Source organism: Canis aureus, chromosome 14, assembly GCF_053574225.1.
Source record: "Canis aureus isolate CA01 chromosome 14, VMU_Caureus_v.1.0, whole genome shotgun sequence".
In the NCBI taxonomy this organism is placed as follows: Eukaryota; Metazoa; Chordata; class Mammalia; order Carnivora; family Canidae; genus Canis; species Canis aureus.
The window spans coordinates 25,506,146-25,530,286 of record NC_135624.1 but is presented as its reverse complement, the minus strand read 5'-3'; the positions used below and the strand labels follow the sequence as shown (position 1 = coordinate 25,530,286).

General features: G+C 31.9%; 1 protein-coding gene across 5 annotated transcripts in view; it reads left to right on the top strand.

The window, feature by feature from the left end:
• The window catches only part of TMEM65 (transmembrane protein 65), an 80,864-nt gene that overhangs the window by 37,025 nt on the left and 19,698 nt on the right, over window positions 1-24,141 (top strand). For 2 of the 5 annotated variants that reach the window (XM_077847142.1, XM_077847145.1), the window contains exons 2-7: window positions 3,187-3,282; window positions 4,710-4,754; window positions 7,527-7,594; window positions 11,919-11,973; window positions 12,835-12,877; window positions 14,953-15,058. In XM_077847142.1, the coding sequence (XP_077703268.1) occupies window positions 3,187-3,282; window positions 4,710-4,754; window positions 7,527-7,594; window positions 11,919-11,973; window positions 12,835-12,877; window positions 14,953-15,058 (413 nt within the window). Of the gene's footprint in view, window positions 1-3,186; window positions 3,283-4,709; window positions 4,755-7,526; window positions 7,595-11,918; window positions 11,974-12,834; window positions 12,878-14,952; window positions 15,059-21,397; window positions 24,095-24,141 lie in introns of those variants that run through there. The other 3 variants (XM_077847141.1, XM_077847140.1, XM_077847143.1) reach the window with 3 other exon arrangements.

The following is a 24,141-nucleotide window of genomic DNA, read 5'->3' as shown; positions in this document are numbered from 1 at the left end:
TGCTCTCAGGATTCCTTTTTCTTTATCATTGATTTTCTTCATGTTTATTCTATTAAGGATTCACTGAACTTTCTTGAATCTTTTGAAATTTTGTCTTCCACCACGTTTGGGAAATTATTAGTACCTGTTATTTATTCAAATATTTTTTTGGTCCTTTTTTCTTCTCAATTTCTGGAATGCCAGTTATACATGTATTGACTTTCTGATTTAGCCAGAGGTCTCTGAGACTGATTCATTATTTCTTTTTTTTTTAATAAATTTATTTTTTATTGGTGTTCAATTTGTCAACATACAGAATAACACCCAGTGCTCAATCCCGTCAAGTGCCCACCTCAGTGCCTGCCACCCAGTTACCCCCACCCCCCACCCACCTCCCCTTCCACCACCCCTAGTTCGTTTCCCAGAGTTAGGAGTCTTTCATGTTCTGTCTCCCTTTCTGATATTTCCCACTTATTTTTTCTCCTTTCCCCTTTATTCCCTTTCATTATTTTTTATATTCCCCAGAATGAATGAGACCATATAATGTTTGTCCTTCTCCAATTGATTTATTTCACTCAGCATAATACCCTCCTCCAGTTCCATCCAGGTCGAAGCAAATGGTGGGTATTTGTCGTTTCTAATGGCTGAGTAATTAATATTCCATTGTATACATAAACCACATCTTCTTTATCCATTCATCTTTCGATGGACACCGAGGCTCCTTCCACAGTTTGGCTATTGTGGACATTGCCGCTATAAACATCGGGGTGCAGGTGTCCCGGCGTTTCGTTGCATCTGTATCTTTGGGGTAAATCCCCAAAAGTGCAATTGCTGGGTCGTAGGGCAGATCTATTTTTAACTGTTTGAGGAACCTCCACACAGTTTTCCAGAGTGTCTGCACCAGTTCACATTCCCACCAACAGTGTAAGAGGGTTCCCCTTTCTTAACATCCTCTCCAAAATTTGTTGTTTCCTGCCTTGTTAATTTTCCCCATTCTCACTGGTGTGAGGTGGTGGTGTCTCATTGTGGTTTTGATTTGTATTTCCCTGATGGCAAGTGATGCAGAGCATTTTCTCATGTGCTTGTTGGCCATGTCTATGTCTTCGTCTGTGAGATTTCTGTTCATGTCTTTTGCCCATTTCATGATTGGATTGATTGTTTCTTTGGTGTTGAGTTTAATAAGTTCTTTATAGATCTTGGAAACTAGCCCTTTATCTGAAACGTCATTTGCAAATATCTTCTCCCATTCTGTAGGTTTTCTTTTAGTTTTGTTGACTGTATCCTTTGCTGTGCAGAAGCTTCTTATCTTGATGAAGTCCCAATAGTTCATTTTTGCTTTTGTTTCTTTTGCTTTCGTGGATGTATCTTGCAAGAAGTTACTGTGGTGATTCATTATCTCTTGATCCTTTTATTTTCTCTTCTTCAGATTGGGTTTTTATTCATCTATCATCAGGTTTACTCTTTGTTTTATAACTTCCATTCTGCTTTTAAGCCCATCCAATTAATTTAAAAATTTCAGATAATTATTTTCTAGTTCTAGGACTTGAGTTTGGTTCTTTTTTTATGGTTTTTATTTGACTATGTTTTCATTTATGTTTTTGAATATAATTTTAATTGCTACTTTAAAGTCCTTGTGTGCTCCTTGTAACATTTGAGTCACTTCAGAATTAATCTCTGTCTGTTGTTTTTTCTCCTGAAAATGGGTCGGTCATGTTTTCTTGTTTCTTTGTGAAATAATTTTGGATTATATCTTAGTCACTGCTGCAGTTATGTTGTAGAGACTCGGGATTGTGTTTTATTCTTCTAAAAAATATCAGTTTTTTGTTTTTACTTGTTTGAGCAGGCAGTTGATGGTTAGGCTCATACTGCAAACTCTTTCTTGGTGTGTAACTCAAATCTTCAATTATTTTATTCTTAGTTGGCATTTTGTTTTGTTTTTTACTCAAATGTGTGGTTCACAGGTCAGCCATATATTTGAACTGTATTCTGTATATACAGAATTTAGGGCTCGTCCTTTCTAACTCTATCCTTTCCAGGACTCCCCTTTCACTTTCCAGTGGCTTTGGTTATTTTGTACCCTGTCCACTGCTTCTTCAGCCCAGAAAGACTGAAGATTTTTTTGTCTGAGTTTTAGTTGCCCTATATATTGTGAGTTGAGGTCTGCCCTCAGGCCAAAAGCTGCAGTAAGCAGGTATCTCACTTAGTTCCATTCCTTTTTCTAAGTGTTGATTCCTTTCCAGAATCAACCTGTTTTTAGTCATTTTCTAGTGCATTTAGGTAGTTACTTATTTGTTATATATTTGTATATTGTTTATAGTTCCCCTGTGCAGGAGAACTGGTGTTGTAGGAGGTTTCTAAGCCAATAGTAGAAGTAGAACCAGAATTTTTAAAGTTAAAATCATTGGAAAATGTGTGAAGTACAATCTTAATGGTTTTATTATTTTTTTAAGGTAGAAAAAGAAGTGTGATGTACACACACACACACACACAGAGAAATTGAAAAGAACTAGTTTTTCTAACTCCAAAGTCGTCTTAATGAAACATTTCCAGTGTAAGTATAGATAGTTTACCATATTCAAAAGAAAACTTTGCATAGATTTTTAAAACCTGCATAGATTGTGGGGGTTTATTTCCAAGACTGAGTTCTGTTGTATATAGTACATCCAGTGTTTTTCACTTCTGATATAGTTTTGATTCAGTTAACAAAGTAAAGAAAGTAATTTACAGTGTCAAAGTCCTCAAAATTATCAATTTATGATTTAAAAAAATTTTATGGATAATTTCCAGTATAATTTCCACTTTCTAGGAAATGTTCATGTTTCCTCTTGCTACTCAATAGGCTCTTTGTGAAGCAGGAGGCAGAATCTCTGCTTTGATATTACTTTAGTCTCTGTGCCAATGATTTTCCTCCCTGCTCTGTTTCCTTTATATTTCTTTCTCAGTCTTTAAAAAATTCATTTTTTCATTAGTTTTAATTTTTTAATCCTTATGGGTAATATGAAAGGAAGATTAGGAATGTTAATTATATATTTGGTTGTTTTTGCTGCACCTTATACATTTGCCTAACTCTTATCCTTTCTTCATAAGAGTTGTAAAATATTTAAAGTATTTTGCTCATTATGAATATGTAGGGAATTTGAAGACGTAAAAGCAAGGACTCTCTATATTCTCATTCTATTGGGAAGGTCCTGCTTGTTGAATTTTTAGGTATTTCAAGATGTTCCAGTCAACTGACAAGGACTTCTCCTCACAGTGTCAGAACTGTAGTGATGATGAGAGTAATGCAACTAGCAAATAGTTCTGGTATGTAACCACTTTTGCATGTTTACTTCACCAGAAAACTCTGTGGACTACAGTGGTATCCTATATTCCTTGTTAAAATTTGGAAAACCATTTGCATGCTTTCAAAATAGATCTTGAGGTAATGGTGTTAGTCAATAAATAGAGAATATATTTTAATAAGATGTGAAATTCTGCCAAGATTAATATATCTTCATTTCACAACTCTTCTAAAAAAGGGGAAAACATAACAAACTTGAATTCTTAGAACTTTCTGAATAATATGAAAATTGAACTTAGGGTATTAGTGTACTTGTTATTGTAAAATCATTTTGGTACTATATGTGTTTTCAGTAAAATGCCATTCACAAATATGGATGCTACTTCTTTTTTATATAGCTTATCAGTGGAGATTTGTTTTTTACTTTCCTAAAACTAAATCCTTCAGTTTTTATGTTGTCATAGATTATAAAATAAGTATTTTAGAAAGTATATATCCAGTTTGTACGTGTTTCCTTGGACAGTCTGGTTGTACTAAGTCTTTAGAATAATGTGACCTGAGGTGTGGGTTCTTTTCCATAGACTGTCAGTTAATTCTTTTGGACTGGATGAGGATAAAGAAAGTACGTTCTCTGCCATTTAACCATCGCTTACTGTTGTGCTTATACAAATGGTGAGATGGTTATTGTTATGAGATTAGATACATTGCTTCTTTATAATAATTGTTAATTTTTAGATTTAATGATGGCACTTAAAGACACTTTGGTTTATACTTGGGAAGACTATGTGTGTTTATTATGCTATATATTATAATTTATTGTTATTTGTGATTTTAAATAGCATCCTACTTTTTTTGGTCATGTTATTGTATAGAATATGTTATATTATCCAATAGTATATAGGTTTCAAGACTCAAAATATTCAGTATATTATCAGGGGAGATTAAGGAACATAACACCATCCAGTGAAGTCACTGTTGTAATACATTGCTTTGAAAATGTTATTTTCTATTTTTTTAAAGGATATTTAGGTCTATCTGAATATTCTTTTTTCTGCTTTTTTCTGTTTGTATATATATTACTTAAGTCATCTATCATTGCATCTTAAATAAGGGTAGCTATATTTCAAAGGTTATTTTTTTACTGTAATTAATGTAAACAGGCTCATTACATAGATGCAAGGGCTTAAAAAACACAAAAATGAAAAACTAATGATTACTCAGGGGTATAGGTTATAGGTTCCATGTAACTAAAGTTCAGTTTTATTTTCTAGCCTTGTAATTTAACCCATACCAAGTATTATTATTTTGACCTATTAACCTACAAAAATTTGTGAATAAACTTTGATATTCTCCCACTTTGTAAATCTGCTGGTATTTTCTTTATTGTAGCGAAAAAGAAAGCATGCTATAGTAACTAATTCTTGACCTAAACCCTTTTTTTCCCCTTTAGAAAAATTGGAAGCTCCACCACCCACCCCAGGACAGCTGAGATATGGTAATGGTTCTATAATTGTTAAATATTTGTGCATCTATCTTTTAGATTTGAAATAACTATATAATTTACTGTTAGTATAGAAGAGTCAGTAAATTTAATTTTTTCAGGTATATGGGTTATCTCATGCTGAAACAAAGTTTATAAACTTGATTTAAGATACAATATTTTTTCAGTAAATTACCTGCTTTATTATTTTTTTTGAAGTTTGATTTGCCAACATATAGTATAACACCCAGTGCTCATTCCATCAAGTGCCCTCCTCAGTGCCCGTCACCCAGTTACCCCATTCTACCCTAATGGAATTTCTAATATTGTTAGCAGTATCAATCATTCTTAAACTGTTGTTATCATCCAGAAATAAAATTATATTAATGGTAGGATTTTCTAAATTCCCAGAAAAAATGGTTATGTTTAGTTTGGATTTAATTGGGTAATTTCAGAACTAGAAAGTCTGGGCTCAGGGCTACATAAGAACTGTTCTCTGATAGAGAAAATACTTACAGCTTGCTGTTTATGATGATGAAGAAAGTTAAGTTCATTTAACACCACCAGGAAGAAGAAGCTTATAATGGTACTGATGTACTTTCTTTACTTGATTATGATGGGAATAAATAGTCAAGGCTAATACTGGCATAATGTAAAGCAGTTTGGGATCTTATAAAGACAGTAAAAGAAGAGAATATTTTAACGGTACAGTGAATTTGAGTAGGTTGTAAGTGAATGCTAAATATTAGATGTGATTTGCTTTTACAGAGTAGTATTTCCCAAAGGAAATTGGAGAAATCACAAATTTAATAGGAGGTCATTACATACTGGAGAGCAAGCTATATAATTTTTAAAAGCTTATTAATTAGCCATTCTTTTTTCTCTCAGAGGTAGAATATAATTTATATTAGGAAGAAGTTACTTTCCTAAATACGAAAACATTTAAGAATTCTTTTACAACTTTTCTTCCCCTGGCAGTTTTTCCTGATCCACCTAGCCTAGGTTCATGCAAATTCATGTCCATAGCACTGTATAATACTATTATCAGTTTTTTTGTTATATTGAAATTAACTATTGATATAATATGTTATCATACCCAAACTTCTTGAGCGTTGGTAACCCAACTCTTACATATCTTTGTATCTCGTGCCCACTGGAGTGTCTAGTACATGTTTATGTAACAATTCGAAAATTATACTTTTTCCTTTGTAATGACAATACATTTTTATTTATAGACACACTTATTTTGGTCTAAGCATAAAAACATGATATATTTTATACTTCAAAGTTGCTTATAATAAAATTTTGAATGTCTAGTAGTTAAGCAGCTAGACTTAGCTAAAATCAAAGAACTAAGGCTGGATTCTCTAATTGAAAAATCCCATTTCATTAATGTACTATTTGGTTTTTACCATCTTTAATAGCTTTTAAAATAATACTGTTAAAAATAATATTCTTTATAATTAAAAAGATGCTACTTTTTATCTTGAACATTCTCTCTTGATAGCAAGAAGACATGAAATGATCTAGGATATATATACCTTTTTCCTGTGATCTTAGTCTTCAATAGTGGTTTTGGGTAGAAGCGTTTTTCATTTTGTTTTGTTTACTACTTATTAGCCTTCCCTGGATTAGTGCAGAACTCATGATAGTAATGTCACACTTCCATAACTTCTGGATTATATTTTAATTATACTTTCTGTGGACTTAATGCATTAAAAGGAAAGACACTCTAATGTCACTGAATACATACAGCTAATTCGTTTAAGGGACTAGTTTTTGGATATGTTATAAAACTCACAACTTTGATGTTTATTTTAAAAAGTCATCAGTTGAATTGATGTTGGCTCTATCTTGGCAATTTTATAGATGAATTAGAATAAAGTCTTTTAACTATCCCAGCTTTTAATCTGTTTCACAGTCTGCCTTCAGTTCTCTTAATATGGAATTCTCTTCCTTTCCAGGTTAGTGGTCCTCAACTTAATTAACTAATGTTCATTGAGTATCTGCTATGCACTAGGCATTCTGCAATGTGCTGAAGATGCAAATATGAAAAAGATGAGAATGAATGTATAAAAAGCATATAGGTATTAGTTCTTCCTAGTTACACTTCTGTTATGTCAGGTCATTCAGATTCTGTATTAGATAGATAAGGTAAGATGTGCCTTTGTTAGTAAGAAGCCAAATTCCATTTTTATTTAAATCAAATAGTTTGTGAAAGCTTTCAGGAATACTGATGTTATGAGGGGAGGAAAAGCCGCATATATATGGCTAATATAGATGAGTAATTATATTTTTCTCACATTTGTCCAGAAATTGATTAGTGAGTAAAAGTGACCAGTAGCTTCCCTGAAATTTGATTCAGAGTGTTTTAAAATTATTTCTAATATGGAGATTAATTTTATGATATTAGTCTTTAGGTATAAGAAACAGTTTGATATCAATAGCAATAAACAGGAAAAACATGGTACTTGTAATATGTATTTACTTATTTGTTCTCCTGTTAACTGTATGTACTTTGTATGTGTAGCTAGTAAGAAAACAAGTCAGAAGTCTAACACAGTTATTTTTACATGTTACATGTTTTTTAATTTTGTTTTGTGTCCCCAGTGTAGCTTCTAGGAAGTAGTTTAACTTACAGCAGGAGCAGAATCGTTTGGCTATGGGAAATGGAAAGCAAATTTCAAAAGTTGTCAGATCTGTTTAGGAGACTAATCATATGGTCTATTTTCTTATTTGAAGTTACAGAAATCTTAAAATATATTTTCTGTTTTTGATGTTTTTCAGTATTCATCCACAATGCGATACCTTTCATAGGGTTTGGCTTTTTGGATAATGCAATTATGATTGTTGCAGTAAGTTCTTTCTTTCACCCCTTCTATTTTGGGTTAATAAAGAAAGTAATGTGGTCTAAATTTTCCTAATAATTTATATATCCTAGCTATAAAATTTTAATTAACATCATAATGAACAAGGCTATTTTTTTATTATATTTCATGTTAATCAGACTATCATTCAGTTTTAAGGCATTGTATATATTAATCATTAAGACTTTTGGTAAAGCATTGACAGTAATAAACACATATTTATTAGGTCTATATTATTCTCTAGTTTCAACATTCTTATTAAAGGAAAAAGTATATAAGTTTTCTGATCTTTAATTTTATTGACAGTTCTCATCACATATATGTTATTTGGTTAGTTCCTTGTTTAGTTTTTCCATGCAGAAATGTTTTAAAGGGTGTTTTGATATAGTCTATCCATTTAATAGAAAGATATTTTAAGTTTTAGTTGAGAACACTGAGTGTATCTCCTTTCTGTCGTTGTTCCATTGTAGTGTTAAAAAAAAAAATCCCCTTTGCTGTAGTCATTTTAATGTAAGTGTGTTCCTTAAAAGTGTTTAGTCTCAGAGAAGGCTTATTTACCTTTCCTACCATTGAGTGGCACCTTTTGTTAATGAATACCAATATTGGTTCAATTTCTAAAGCCAGAGATGAGTCCATGTATTAAAATGCAAGTCTTCTAAAACTGCCCAGTGCTTTATCCACTTCTTTTCACTGACTCTAACTTGAAAAAATGAGGTAAATGGTAGCTGTTGTGTAAGAGACTGTTAAAAAAAATGATTTTAGGATTATTGAATGTGAGAAAAATACATATGAGAGCTGCAAGGTTTGGGTGGTTTTTTTTTTTTTTTTTGGTGTTTTGGAGGTCACATGTACTACAGATGGACATAAATAGAATATTTGGTTTCAAAACAGGGATTAAAGGTATGATTTACATTGTGTAGATTATAAAATTTGCTTAAAGAATATCTCAAATTCTTAAAAGAATATCTAAAATGAATTTTTTTTTTTGCTGTTATATAGTCTCATCTTATGTCCAGATTAATGGTGCTCAGATATCCAGAAAGTCTGGCTATTCACCTATGTTCACACAATAAGAATGTATCCTGCTGCCTAAATAGTCACAGAAGGTGCCCTAGCATGCACACAACTTGAAAGTGAGAGTGCCCACTGCATAGTTCTTTAGCAAAGCATCCTGGCAAGAGCCTCTAAGATATAATTTCAGAACGCTAGTTTTTTTGACTGATTATGACATTTTCCTAATATATATATATATAAGTATTAAATTGGCAAATTTATATATCTGTGAATTTGAGAAAATATATTTGAATATTCAGCAACTTAGAACCACACTGCTTTCAGTGAAATTACTAAAATTTGGTTAGATTATTTAATAAATAATAAGTCATATCTAATTATAATGAAAACATCACTATTATGGATTTATAAGCTATAGTTCTTGATGTGTTCTTAGTTTCTCTGTGACAAATCTATCTTTCGGTTTTACACAACTCAATATTTCAGTTTCTCTTAATTGAGAGCTAGTATCTACACTACTACCTTCATATTTATTTTTTTCCACCTCAGTAGGGCAGACCTTGGATAGTCAAATACTGAAAGACTATCCTTTCTACAAGGAAGTATTGAGATGATATATTTGTATAAAGAAAGGTGCATAGATAGGACACCTGGGTGGCTTGGCGTTTGAGCATCTGTCTTTGGCTCAGGGCGTGATCTCGGGATCCAGGATCGAGTCCCACATTGGGCTCCCTGTGATGAGCCTACTTCTCTCTCTACCTCTCTCTCTCTCTATCTCTCATAAATAAAATAGGGTCTTTAAAAAAAAAGTGAACAGAGATTTTGAAGAGAGTTCAGAATAGGGAAACTGGGTAGCTTCATAGACCCTGAATAAAATGTTCACATTGTGTTATTTCTTTGAAATAAATATCTAAAGTAACAGATAATCTGCATCTAAATACAGCTACCAACACAGTGAAACACCCACACTCTAGAGTCAAATTATTATGTTGTTTACTGTTTTCTGTTACTTGGGCCTGTGTCTCATTGTTAGTATAACTGAGAGTGAGCTATTTTTCCAGGTCTGAGATACTTGACTCCAAGTTAGTAATTAATATGTGTTCTTGAAGTTTACACTGAAATTCAGTTTCAGGGACATATACTAGTTTTTACTCATATAATATTGAAAGAAATGTTTAAATCACTGGCTTCAGTACCTGATGAAGAGCAATTTGTGTGGGAAATTTGTTATTCAGTGATCATTGCAAACTAGTTCAGGAACAGTGAAATTTCCCAAAGAGTTTTATAATAAATAGGCTGCTGAAACTAAAATACCTAAATAATATAATTCTAGAATCTGTGAATAGGGAAATAGTCATCATTATCTTAAGAATGTTTTTCACCTTTTAATTTTTTAAAAACACTGATTGCCTTCTAACATTGTGGGACAGATTGACTGTTTTAAGATAGTAGGTTAAGGAAATATTTGATTCTTCTTTTCTATCATGTCATTGACATTTGATGTTTTCCTCTTTCCTGTTGTATTCTTTTGGTTGCCATCCTAGTTGTAGTCATCAAAACAAATTCCTATGTAACTTCCTGTAATAGATTGACCTTTATTGTTGGCTGCTGTTCATACTCAGCCTTTGGTTTCATAGCTTTATATTCTCTTTTTGCATTACTGGTATTGCTTTTTATAACATATTTTGGTGGGTTTTTTTTTTTTTTTGGATTACGTTTTTACAATTTAATTAGAATAGAATTCATTAGAATTCTAGAGTAGTTTAATTGTATTCAGGTGATGAACCAGATGTAATTTTAAGATAACTAGTATTGGATGTATAACAGAATTTGATGTAACTATGGGGAAAAGTAAAGACTAGTAGTCTATTGTCCTCAATCTGTCTTTGACTTTGTTTGAAGCTTTTTTTGTTGTTAGAAGGTCCTTCAGGTTTCTTAAATACAACTAAGTGATTAAGCACTTAAACACTTTTTAAATACATGTATTGCAAACAGATTTTTCTTAGGGCATGCCTAATGATTCATTGCTGCTAAAGAAGCTATATTTATTTTTTATGTACTGTACCTGTCAGGTGCCTTTTTTCTATATTAGCTCCAGTTTTTTGTGAGTTTTTTTTTTCCCATCTGTATATAAAGATACACATCTTTACTCTTTACGTGTGTTCTGTTCATTTTCTTTCAGAAATCTGTTTTTTGGGGGTTCCTTTAAAACCTTCCTTGTGATTTTAAATACTTAGGAGACTTATGCATCAGGCTGTTCTCTCCATATCCAACAAGAATTGTGTTTTAAAGGGATGGAGCCAAAAGGCCTAGGCAAGAGAAAAATGAGGAAAATTCAACTCAGCCTCTTTTCAGTTTTATAAAAAATTAAGTAATGCAATATTTCTACATACCAGATAGTGTTCTTTTTTTTCTCTCTCTGTAAGTATCATTGAGATTTAAAAATTTACTTTAAAATTTTCAAGCATCACTCTTCAGGAGGAAAATTAAATCTACTTAAGGCAACATTGCCCAAGCGTTAGAACTCAGCACAGTAGATCATAGGATTTCTTCTTTATTCTATGTATTAACCCATTAGAATAGTTTAACCTTCTTCATTTCAGTTCCTTCTCTTTAAAATGGAAGTACAAATATGAATCTCTCTTGTCTATAAAGGAACGGGGTGGATGTGGAAAGTATAAAACTCTCTCAGTAAATTCAGTGGAAATGAAGTAGAGTCTTGTTTTTTTACTGAGGTTCTATCTGTTGCTTATAAATGAATCATATGGTCTTACTACCTAATGGTTAAAGGACTCATTGATATAAAGATAATTTTTGACGTTTGATCTCTTGGGTCCTTAGAAATTAGTTGAGTCTGTTTTTTTTTTTTTTTTAAAACTCTTTTGGTAGAGTAAATAACAATAATATATATGTATCATTCAGAATTTAAAACTAGGTGAGTTGATTTTTGTGTTCCAAGAGGTTTAAAGAATCTTTCTTTGTGGCTGGAAAATATAAATTTTAGATTTTTAATGATGGGTTATATTGCTATTTGTATTGTAATTATGTTTTTGCTATTTTTATGAAAGTAATTTTAATGAATCAAGTGATATTGATGTTTCCTCATAAATGCATACATTTAATAGATAAGTACATTACTGCATTATATGAATATTTCTGCATATTTTATATATATAATTTTGCTGCAATAACCTATGTATGGGTTTAACCAGTCTCTCTGTTTTTTAATACTTTACTATTTTTTATAGTCACTTCAGCATTAGTTTTTAAGATTAATTTCTTTATAATCATTTTTCAGGGAACCCATATTGAGATGTCTATTGGAATTATTTTGGGAATTTCAACTATGGCAGGTATTTAATAATAGTCATTTTATTATCCATTTTCTGTATATTTATAAAATATTTTAGCAGCTTAGATTTACTAGAGGATAATTTATTTGAATAAGTTTACTCATTGAAATGTCTATTAGTTTGTCTCCTTAATCCTGTTCTTCTAATTCTTAATTTTGTATATGTAGCACTTTTTTCTTGAGAAATTTTAGGTACTTTATGTTAGTTAATGAGTAACAATGCTGTACTATGTTAAAATCAGTTTTTCTCTTAATTCAATGTTACCCCAAAACTTTTTTACTCTTGTTTGTACTAATTTATTTTCAAGTTGGGTAGAAAAACCAAAGAAGAAAATATAAGATTGAAATCTAACTTGGTTCTGTTACTGTCTTTCTCCTAGTTACCATCTGTTTTTCATGATGGTGAAATTTAGGAATGGTTCAAGTGTTGTGTTTGTTGTTTGGAAAGCATTGTGAGTAGATGAGTTCATGAAAGAGATATTTCTTCTCTATGATTTTCTTGAATTTCAGAGCTATTCATAAAGCTTTACTTTAACTTCCAAATATCCAAATTTCCCTAAATATAAAAGATAAAATTCAAAATATTGTATAGATATTGAAACCAAAATGGAAACTGGCTACCACAACAGAAGAAAACCTATTATTTGATAGAAATAGAACAGTATAATCCCAAAGGACTTGTGTTCTATTTTAAAATCTTGAGATTCAGAGCTATCCAGTGAGTTACTTTGGATATAGTTGTAGTTTCAGAAACTGTGATTACTCTTCCAGATCAGTGCTTTGTTGATGTTATAGCGATATATTAGGATGACTTTTCTGACTTTCATGTAACAAGTCACTTACTCATTTCTCAATTTTTTAGCTGCTGCTTTGGGAAATCTTGTGTCAGATTTAGCTGGACTTGGGTAGGTACATTCATCTGTTCACTTGTGCATGTGTGTACTGACTTACTCTTTCTCTTCTCTATTCTTTAATTGAGAAAGATAAAAAATATGGGACATTTATTGTGTATGTTTTCAAACTAAAGTTTTAAATTTAATATTTGTAAATCAGTAGTACTAGATCTTTGGTGTGCATCAAATATAAATGCCTGTGTTATACCTCTGGGTATAAGGACCTGGAGTTTGTGTTTAAAATCTTCTCAGGAGATTGATAGATGCACAAAGTTTTTGTAAGATGACTGTAATTTAAGCAGAGTTTAATTTTTCATTTATTGAAGTATTTATATGTATTTTATAGACATTTCTAAGGTAAGACAGGATTAAAACCAAGAACTTCATCATTGTTTCACCCTACCCTTCTCTCACTAAGCTCAAAGATAAGAGATATGGCTCAAATGTGAGGCTCCCGACTGGGCATGTTTTCTGGAAAAAAGGAACTTTCAAAAGTAGTAATGGCCAGATCATACATGGGTTTGGCCAGTTTTTGCTGTCTTTATTCCATGTGACAGGAATGATGAAACAAAGCAAGGACGCCTACTAGAAAAGGCCAGCTTTCTCTCCTACTCACTTTACATTCTCTCTTCCACGCAGCACATGGTCTGGGCTGCCTCCTGAGCTTAAGGAAGCTTGGAAAGTATAAATTAGACTAAGTTGGCATTAATTATTGTGATAAACATACTCTCTTTTGCTCAGTCTTTGGCTCTATTTCTTCCTTCCTTGGTTCATGAGAGTGGTAATTTTTGAGATTTGGATTTGAGTCTAGTAGTTTACTTAGCCCTATAATCTAGGAAGAAGCAGCTTTATAAGTGATCTAACCCTGTGTATGAGACTTCTGTACTGGAGTTTGAGGCTAAAGCTACTCTTAAAACACAAAGTTTCTTTGCATCTGGGCCAGGGTAGAAATTTTATATTTCTCAGATTCCTGACATGAATCTATAATGATATCACCCCTTACACATTCTGTTTCCCCATTTCCAACATTAAGGTTAATATTGGTAATATTATAGCTGCTGTGATAGCTTTTTATAATTAATAGAACTAAGTGATTTAATAGCTTTTAAAGCCGTTTAATTTTAGCTTGTATCATTAGTTATTTTTGATTAGAGATAAAGATTTTGTTGGGAGTCTTTGTGTTTAGAACTATTTCTTCTCTGCCTTTAAAAATATCATTAAATAACAAATACTACATTTTATTGATTCTTAGGTACATAGTTTTTTTTTTGTAGAACTTAACATATCTGATATTGGGATCCATCTTATAACTGATATATGCATAGTTTAATTGGCAAATTTTTTCCCTTGTAGTTCACAAAGTAAGTTTGTATCCAATAAATGATGGGAAGTTAAACTTGATAATACTTGAGATTGCCTTCAAAATTCTAGGCTGTTTTTATTAATATATCAATCTAATAAATTTTGGAAATTTTTGCTTTTGGTGACGGTTATTAATTTATATCATATGAAATGAAAATGTGCTTTGCTTTGAATTTGGAATAAGTACATAATTGCAATTTTATTGCAATAATTCTGTATATACTATGAAATAATCTTTTAAATAAAAGAGCGGGGTGCCTGAGTGGCTCAGTTGGTTAAGCATCTGACACTTGAGTTCTGCTCAAGTCATGATCTCAGGTTGTGAGATTGAGCCCCATGTCCAACTCTGCACTGGGTGTGGAGCTTCCTTGAGATTCTCTCTCTCTCTCTCTCTCTCTCTCCTCCTTGGCCTCTCACCTCCCCCCACTCTCCTATCCCCACTTACTCACTCTCTCTCTAAATAAATACATACATACATAAAAGAGAATAATTACTCTAAGCCAATTAGTTTATGTATTGAATACATTAATGATAACATATTTTTAAACTATATATATTTATGCACAATAAAAATGAAAATTCTAAAAACATTTACTCCATTTCTAGAGTGCCAGTTACAGGTGTAAAATTATCTGGTTTCTTTTTGTACTAATTAGTTTATTTAATGACATTTGTGTGTCTCTTTAAAAACTTACATTCTGTCCTTCTGTTTTTTTTTTTTAAAGACTTGCAGGCTATGTTGAAGCTTTGGCTTCCAGATTAGGTCTGTCAATTCCTGATCTTACACCAAAACAAGTGGACATGTGGCAAACACGTGTTAGTACACATTTTGTAAGTACTCTAAATGGTTTATGATAATGAATTCAGGTAGCCAGAGCAAGATACTGTATAGTTCAGTCCTTTGAGAAATTTGAGACTAACTTGATTTGAGTGGCGTGTTTAACAAAATTGTCTAAGCTTTGGCAGTTTTCAGAAGAAGGTTAATTTTTTATTGTTTATTTTGTGTAGGTGTATTTGATTTTTAGAATATTCTTTATATGATTCAGTTAAGAATATATGCCATGTACTAGAGACTGAAGGACATAAAATGAATATGAATTATAGTTACTTTTGAGAACTGTTTAGGTGAAGAACAAGGCATATAAACAAATTATAATTTTGTAGGACATATGCAGTTATAGAATCATGCACTAGATACAACAGTAGCACAAGTAAGAGAATTCATACTTGTGGGGAGAAATGTCTTTTGGTGGGAACATTTCTTGGTGCTTATTGGATCTAAGCATATTTGTGTATTATTGATAAGATGTTTACTGGTGAACAAGAGAATTCTGAGTACATTAACTAGCATGTAGAAAGACATGATAAAAACAGGGTATGTTCAGAGAAATACAAGAAATTAAGTATTGCTGGAGTATAATACTTACTAGTTGAAGATGAAGCAGCAGTAGGAAACAGCATTGGAGAAGTAAGGATAGATCAGACAGGAAAGACCATATAAGCTATGTTAAAGAGCTTGAACCTCATAACTAGGTGATGGAGTGCTAAGTGAAGAATTTTAAGTAGGAAGGAAAGTAGATATATTACAGTGCCACCAATTAAGTCAAGAAAAAGGGAGGAAGGACAAGTTAAGGAAGGCTATGAGATCTTTTTTGATTCAGTAAGTTGAATTTGAGATGCTTTAGGACATTGAAGTGGTAATACCTAGTAGGCATTTGGCTTAAAAGTTAGAGAGGTCTGAATTAGAGATGATGAGTATTATCAATTATTCTTTCAACAAATATTCATTATTTTCTACTAAATGCATAGTACACATGTAGGAGTTTTGAATATATTGGCTAACAAAACAAGATCTTTTTTTCTATGGATCTTACACTCTAGCAGTGGAGAGAAGACCATAAAAAATTGGATAAATAAAATGTTTAATGTACCAAAAGTTTGCAAATGTTAAAGGAATTAAAGAAAAAAGAAAGAGCAGGGTAAAAGAGATTGAGAGTGCTGGGATAGAGACAGCTTGCAGGATTAAATAGGAGAGTCACTGCAGGCCACACTGACTGAAAAGGTGATAGTTAAAATCATGGGAGAAAGTGAGATTATACAGGACCGTGATTCTCAAAGTGTAGTGCCATGGCCAGAAAGATCAGCCCTACCTGGAAACTTGTTACAAATGCAAATCTCAGGCCTCACCTTAGACTCACCTATTTCTGTGTAGAAAATCATGTATATGTATCCATATCCTGCAATTTATAGATAAATTTAAGTGAGATTAGTTGTCTGATTTCTGCTAGAAATGTTGAGGAATCAGGATATTCTAACATTCTAGCAATTTGGCTTGACATTTTAGCACTACATTTGGGACCAAGAGAAGATTTTCCTTGGCTTTCTTCTCATGTAATTGATCATTGTTTTTTCGTTCTATATTATAAGCAGGTCCATTCCCTTCTCCTATTATAAAAGTACTTCAGTTACTAAGCTAGTGTATAGATAGATAGATAACAGATGGATAGATAATGTGTGTATCTGTGTGTATTTTGAAATTTTCTGCTAGCATATGAAGTGATTCTATTTCTTGGTTGTTGACTCTTCTTTTATGTTAGGATTGAATGTACTCTTGTAACATGACATTCAGTAACATTCAATTAATGAATAGCCTGAAGTAATTTAAGCTACTGATCAGTAATCTATTCATGGCATAAGCTAACTCTGAAATTTACCCATAATGGAATAAATGCAAATGAATATGCAGGTTCCTGTTGATATGGGTTATATTTTAAAACCTCATTTATAATTCAGCTGATTGAAATTCAGAAAATGTTTTCTTTCCGAACTGTGTTACAGATGTACTCAAGTTCTTGGGTTAGCCCTAGTGTAGTTACTTGTAAGGCCTAGACTATCATAAGACCTGATAATAATATATAGGTAACTGATTTTTCAGTGGAAAGATGTTTCAGGTTCTGAATCACAGAGCTGGAAAAGGATATCCCACTTCTTTCCTCCCTCTCTGCCCTATTGACTTTATGCCTCATTGAGATAATTGGATTGGAACTCATTAACTGGCAGTCCTAGAGTGAGTGCAGGAGGAAACCCTTGCTTTCCATGGAAAATAGTAACAAGCATTCTAACAGAATGGGTGAGAAGTAGAAGAAGCAATGAACATTTCATGTATATGGGAAAGTCATAAATCTAAATAAAATCTTTCTCTGTGTATATAAATAAATATAAATGAATATAAAGTTTAAGGTCAAGATAAGGATCTAGGATTAAATTTTAGCATCTGGAATGAAGAAAATTTCTGCTTATTAAAGCTCTGTAAGAGTGATACTTTTTGAAGCTTGATGAAAAAGAGATGATGAAATGAAATGACATGATGAAAATGACAAATCTGACTATTAACATAAAGCATGGGCATACCACCACCACCATCACTATCACTACCACCAAAAACCCAAAAATAACAGAGTTGAAAATTTTTATGCAAGCTGTTGTCAAAACACTAATGTCTAATCTTGAAATTTATTAGAAACCCTGAAGGGTCTGATAGATAAATATGGATGATATATAAGAAAAAACATTGTATTCAAGATTGTTGATTATGTAGCTATCATAGCACCTGTAATGTCTGATAGAATTTGTTTTATTTATTTGCTTTTCTCCTTATAACTAATTGGAAGTTCCTAAAAGATAGAGACACTGCATCTAATTAGTTTTTGTTTCTCTGGTACCTAGCACAGACTTTGGCACATAGTAGACTCTCAGTAAAGTTTGTATGAAGAACTAAAACTTACCTGAAAAGATTTAACCCTGATGGTCATCATAGAAATTCAAATTTTAAAAATTATTTACAAAGATAAACATTTAAAAGTGTTCATAGTGTAGGTATGGTTGTAAAAAAATTGGTGTGTATATATACATATACATATACATATACTACATATATTTATACATATACAGTTGACTCTTGAACAACCTGGGGGTTGAGGCACCATCAACCCCCATGAGTTGAAAATCCATGTATAACTTTGACTTCTCAAACACTTAACTACTAATAGCTAACTGGAAGCCTTACCAGTAACATACATAGTTGATTAACGCATATTTTGTATGCTATATAGATTACATATTGTATTCTTAGAATAAAGTAAGCTAGAGAAAGGAAAATGTTGCTAAGAAAATCATGAGGAAGAGAAAAAACATTTATAGTACTGAACTGTAAAAACCCACATAAGTAGATCCATACCTGTGTTGTTAAAACCTTTGTTGTCTGAGGATCAACTGTATTTCAATTGGTATATATGTAGTTGCTGTCAGTTTTGCTTAGAATAGATAGCATGGTATTCATTATACTATGAATATGCACAGATGTTCATGTTATGTGATTTTTAAGCAAATCATTGGGAAGAACTATACAGAGAAATGTTTATTGTAATATCACACTGGCGAAAAAGTAGCAATGATTTTTAATGATATAAGGAGAGCTTTAAACATTAAAGGCCATCAATTCAGTGGAATTTAAGGAGTTTGATAATAAGTTTATGAAACAGTTTGCAAAGGGCTTATTAGAACAGGTGGCTATGGGGGAAGAATTGAGACAGAATACAAAGCTATGTTTACATAAGTATTAGACCTACATATAATTAGCTATATCTGGGGATAAATATTGAAAAAGGAATATATACAAAAAGGAGCAAATCCAAATATATTGAGAGTATTTGGTGAGTTTTTTCCCCCTATCTTCCTATCTTCAGATGATAAAATGTATGTACAATTTCTAAGAAGTGTTTTTCTACTTGAATATTTCTTTGGTGTTATTTCACGGCAATTTTCCTAGTTGCATTGAACTTTAAATATTACTTGTTTTAGAACCCTATTGTAACTTATTTTTTTTATTGAAGCGTAGTTGACATACAATATTATATTAGTTTCGGGTATACAACCTAGTGATTCAACAGTTATGTATATATTAACAAAATAGCACAATAGGTATAGTCACCATTTATCAGCGTACAAAATTGTTACATTTTTTACTGTATTTCCTATGCTGTACTTTACTTTCTCATGACTTACTTATTTTACAGTTGGAAATTTGTACCTCTTACCGCCCTTCACCTATTTCACCCATCCCCTCCATCTCCTCCTGTCTGGCAACCACCACTTTGTTTTCTATATCTATGAGTCTATTTCTGTTTTTTTATTTGTTTTGTTTTTTAGATTCCACATGTAAGTGAAATCATGTTATTTGTCTTTTTCTGTCTGACTTATTTCACTTACCATAATACCCTTGAGGTCCATCTACATTGTCACAAATGTCAAGATTTCATTCTCTTTCATGGCTGAGTAGTAGACTCCATTGTCTCTCTGTGTGTTTGTGTGTGTGCATGTATACATGTGTATACATATACAAATGTATGTATACATTTATACTTGCATACATGTATGTGTGTGTGTGCACATACATATATACTATATCTTCTTCATCTGTTGATGGACATTTAGATTGCTTCTGTATCTTGGCTATTATAAATAATGCTACACTAAAAATATGGGTTCATATATCTTTTCAAATTAGTGTTTTTTTTTTCCCTTGGGTAAATACCCAGAAATGGAATTAGTGGATCATATAGTATTTTCATTTTTAATGTTTTGAGGAACCTTCATTCTATTTCCCGTAGTGGCTACACCAATTTACTTCCCCACCAGCAGCGTACAAGGATTCCCTTTTCTCTGTATCCTCACCAATGCTTGTTTTTTTCTTGTCTTTTTAAAGACAAGTTAAATTAGTTTCAAGTGTACAATACAGTAATGTAACAATTCTTTATATTATTACTCAGTGCTCATCAAGATAAGTATATTTTTAATCCTCTTCACCTATTCACCCACCTCCACTCTGGTAATCATCTGTTTATTCTCTATAGTTAAGAGTCTGTTTTTGGTTTGTTTCTCTCCTTTCCCTTTGTTTATTTTTTTTCTTAAATTCCACATATGAGTGAAATCATATGGTATTTGTCTTTCTCTAACTGACTTACTTCACTTAGCATGATACCCTCTAGATCTATCCATGTTGTTACATTCTTTTTTGTGGCTGAATAATATTTGTGTGTGTGTGTGTGTGTGTGTGTACACCACAACTTTATCTGTTCATTTATCAGTGGACACCTAAGGCTGTTTCCATAGTTTGGCTATTGTACGTAATGCTGCAATAAACACAGGGGTACATACATCCTTTTGAATTAGTGTTTTTTGTATTCTTTGTAATCACATGGTAGTGTGATTACTGGATCATGTGGTAGTTATATTTTTAATTGTTGAGGAACCTCCATACTGTTGTCCACAGTGGCTGTACCAGTTTGCATTCCTGCCAGCTGTGCATAAGGGTTCGTTTTTCTCCACTTCTTGTTTCTTGTGTTTTTTATTTGAGTCATTCTGACAGGTGTAAGGTGATATCTCCTTGTAGTATTGGTTTGCATTTCCCTGATTAGTAGTATTGAGCAGCTTTTCGTATTAGCCATCTGTATGTCTTCTTTGGAGAAATGTCTATTTTAGGTCCTCTGCCCATTTTTTAATCAAATTCTTTTTCAGTGTTAAGTTGTATGAGTTTTTTATGTATTTCGGATATTAACCCCTTATTGGTTATATCATTTGTAGATATTTTCTCCCATTGAGTAGATTGCTTTGTCATTTGTTGATATTTTTTGCTCTGCAAAAAACTTTTTAGTTGAAGTAGTCCCAGTTCTGTATTTTTGCTTTTGTTTTTTCTTGCCTTAGGAGACTAGATCCCGAAAAATGTTGCTATAAGGCTGATGTCTGAGAGATTACTGCCTATGTTTTCTTTTAGGGTTTTTATGGTTTCAGGTCTTATTACATTTAGGTCTTTCATCCATTTTGAGTTTATTATTGTATATGGTGTAAGAAAGTGGTCCAGTTTCATTCTTTTGCATGTAGCTGTCCAGTTTTCCTGACAGCAGTTATGAGACTGTCTTTTCCCCATTGCATATTCTTGCCTCCTTTGTCATATGTGGCTTATTTTTATGTTTAAGTTACTATGATCAAAAGAAATGCGGTTACAGTTGAATTTTATAACACATAGAAATTGTTTATTGTAGAGACTTAGGCAAGGATTCTTCTATCAGGGATAAAATAACTTTCAAAAAATGTTTTCTTTTGTTTCCTTAGGGCAAAGCTGTTGGGGTGACTATTGGCTGCATTCTAGGAATGTTTCCTTTGCTTTTCTTTGGAGGAGGTGAAGAAGATGAAAAACTGGAAACGAAAAATTAACCCTCTTAGAATATTTATAAAAAGATGTAAACTGATGTACCTCAATTACTAAATATGCTGTCACAACATTTAGGAATTAAGACAATAACAGTGTATAGATATGGGATCAAATAATTCAGCATGTATTATGGAAAACACTAACTTATTGTGGCTTGGTTTTCTTAGGACATCTTTTTAACAAAATGTTTAGTATCCATTTTGTGTAAATTGTTGAAATGCTTTTTCACCAATTGTAGTCAACATTTTACCTTTTTCTTTATATCAAAATATCATTTAAGTATCAGCCATTGATGTACTGAGTTGGGTTTTGCATACTTGTTACTTCATGCGTATGCATGCATGAAAGGATCTTCTGTTGTCACTATTCTCTAATTACAACTCAGCTTTGAAATTTTTGCCACATTACTTAAGATGTTTCATATAAGTTAAAGTTTTTTTTTTTACTCTATTTGGCAACATCAATTTTGTACTATTTTACACTGAACATATACAATCATATAATTTCAGTCATTTTAAAATTCTTATTCTATTCAAAATAGACACACACTTTATGTATTTTAAGTATCTATTACTCATTTGAATTTTCTGACCTCACTGTCTCAAGAGCCAGAGGTTAATCAGAATAAGTATTATGTGGTGTCCCTACTACATAAAACCGTGTATGTTAGTAAGTGTATTATTTTCATTGATTTTTTTAAATCTCCAATTTCTCAATTTTGAATCATTACATCATAGCTTCTGCTCCTGAGGGGAAGAAAATGATTATCTTAGGGTCTTTTATAAATGAGGATTGTGGAGTTAGAGTAAAATAAGGGGTTTGACCTGACAGTTGGAAATTAAGAGGCTAAAAATTTTTTTAGAGAAAAAGAAAATGGGAACTGTCAAGAAGGTTTATGATATAAGTGGTGAAGTTGAAGTGACATTTGGAAGGTTAATGAGATATAGAGTCTATTGTTTAGGATGGATTTCTTTTTCCCCATTCTCATCTCAGATGAGGTGAGCGTCGTCTCATCTGAATTGACTGAATCGGAGTACTCCATACTCATAATCCTTATGTCTCATCTCGTTTAGTGAGTTTTATTTATGGATAACTTACTCTGAGGTGAAGACTAAATATTTTAGATATTGCTTTTTTGCTATGAATAGTCTAGTAGTCAAAAGCTATGTAAGGAGAAATCTTTTTTGTTCTTTTCTTGTGATGTTTAAATAATATTCTAGGTTGAAATTATTTATTTTCAGCCTTGCATATTTGACATGTATAGTACAACTATATATGAGTCATAAATTTTAATTTTATGAGCCCTTAAAATTTGTTAGCATGTGGCCTGTTATATATGCTAAAAAATTACTCTTACTTGTAAGAGTAAACACATCATGGAGGAGAAAAACTGAAAATTACTGTTTGGGCCACTGAAATTATTTATGTTGCTTGATAGATGCAAAAGAAGGGAAACTTCTAAGATGGCTGTATTTACAGTTACTTAAAATTTTATTTGCACATATTTACTTTGACCTCTTATTTTCAGAGGGGCTGTTTTTTCCCACAATGCAATTTGTTGTAAATTATCCTCTCTACACTTAAAAATAATTTAGGGCCATCCTTTAATCATAGATTTTTGAAGGAAAAGAAGAAAATAAATCATATAATATAAAAATAAGTATATAACATTCTTATTATGTACAAATAATACAGCACTCTCATTTGATCAAATTAGGATTATGGAACTTGACTTCTTAAACAGAATTGTGGTTTTTATCTTCCACATAGTACCATGTATACACCAAAAAGAATTTTTTAATTATTTTAGCTGGTAGGAATAGAGTGCTTATTTAAACAGGGTTTGGTTTTTTTTTTTTTGGGGGGGGGTAAATGTCTAAGTGCATTTGTTCCTAACTTGTATATTGCCAGTCTTTTTTGTTTTCTAAAAAGTATTTTATTGTGGTGCTTAAATTTTCTTCTTGTTAATTAAATCCCATATCCAGAAACCTTGCCTGTGAGCTTAGAAAGGGCTTTACACGTTTTCACGTTTTGCTCTTGAAAGTAATTCAGTCCTACAGAACCCTTCAGTTTAGCTGAATGTCTGCAGAATTATTTAAGGTGTCAAAACATGGCATATATAACCTTCAGGTTGAAAGATATATAAATTTGGGGGCATAATAAAAATTTGAATCATTCAGATATTTAATTTTTAAGAAATGGAGCCCTTTTGTCTTTAACATAAGGTACACATCTTTTCAAGATCTTATCCTATGTGAGTATTGGTGCTTTGCACAAAGTGATTTCTGAAAAGTGGTTCCCTTTAAGATAATGACTTCATAAAATCATTGTTTCATGGCACCTGTCACAAATAACCTTATTTAAGATTAAAACTGGAATCTTTTTTCTCGTATTTCTTTATTGGAGGCACCATAACTATAGTTAAATACAACATGAGCTATTTAGTACTGTTCATTTGAAATTCATGTTGTCTGTGTATTATGATTTATTGACTTGTTGATGCATGTAAATTGGGTGCATTTTGTTGCCACTGTATGTTAAATGGTGACCAATGTTTTTACAAAGGAATTGAACAAAAAAAAATATCTTTTAAGAAATTTGGAATGTGGTTTTGCTTTTAAAATTTGATTTTCTTCCTAATCTC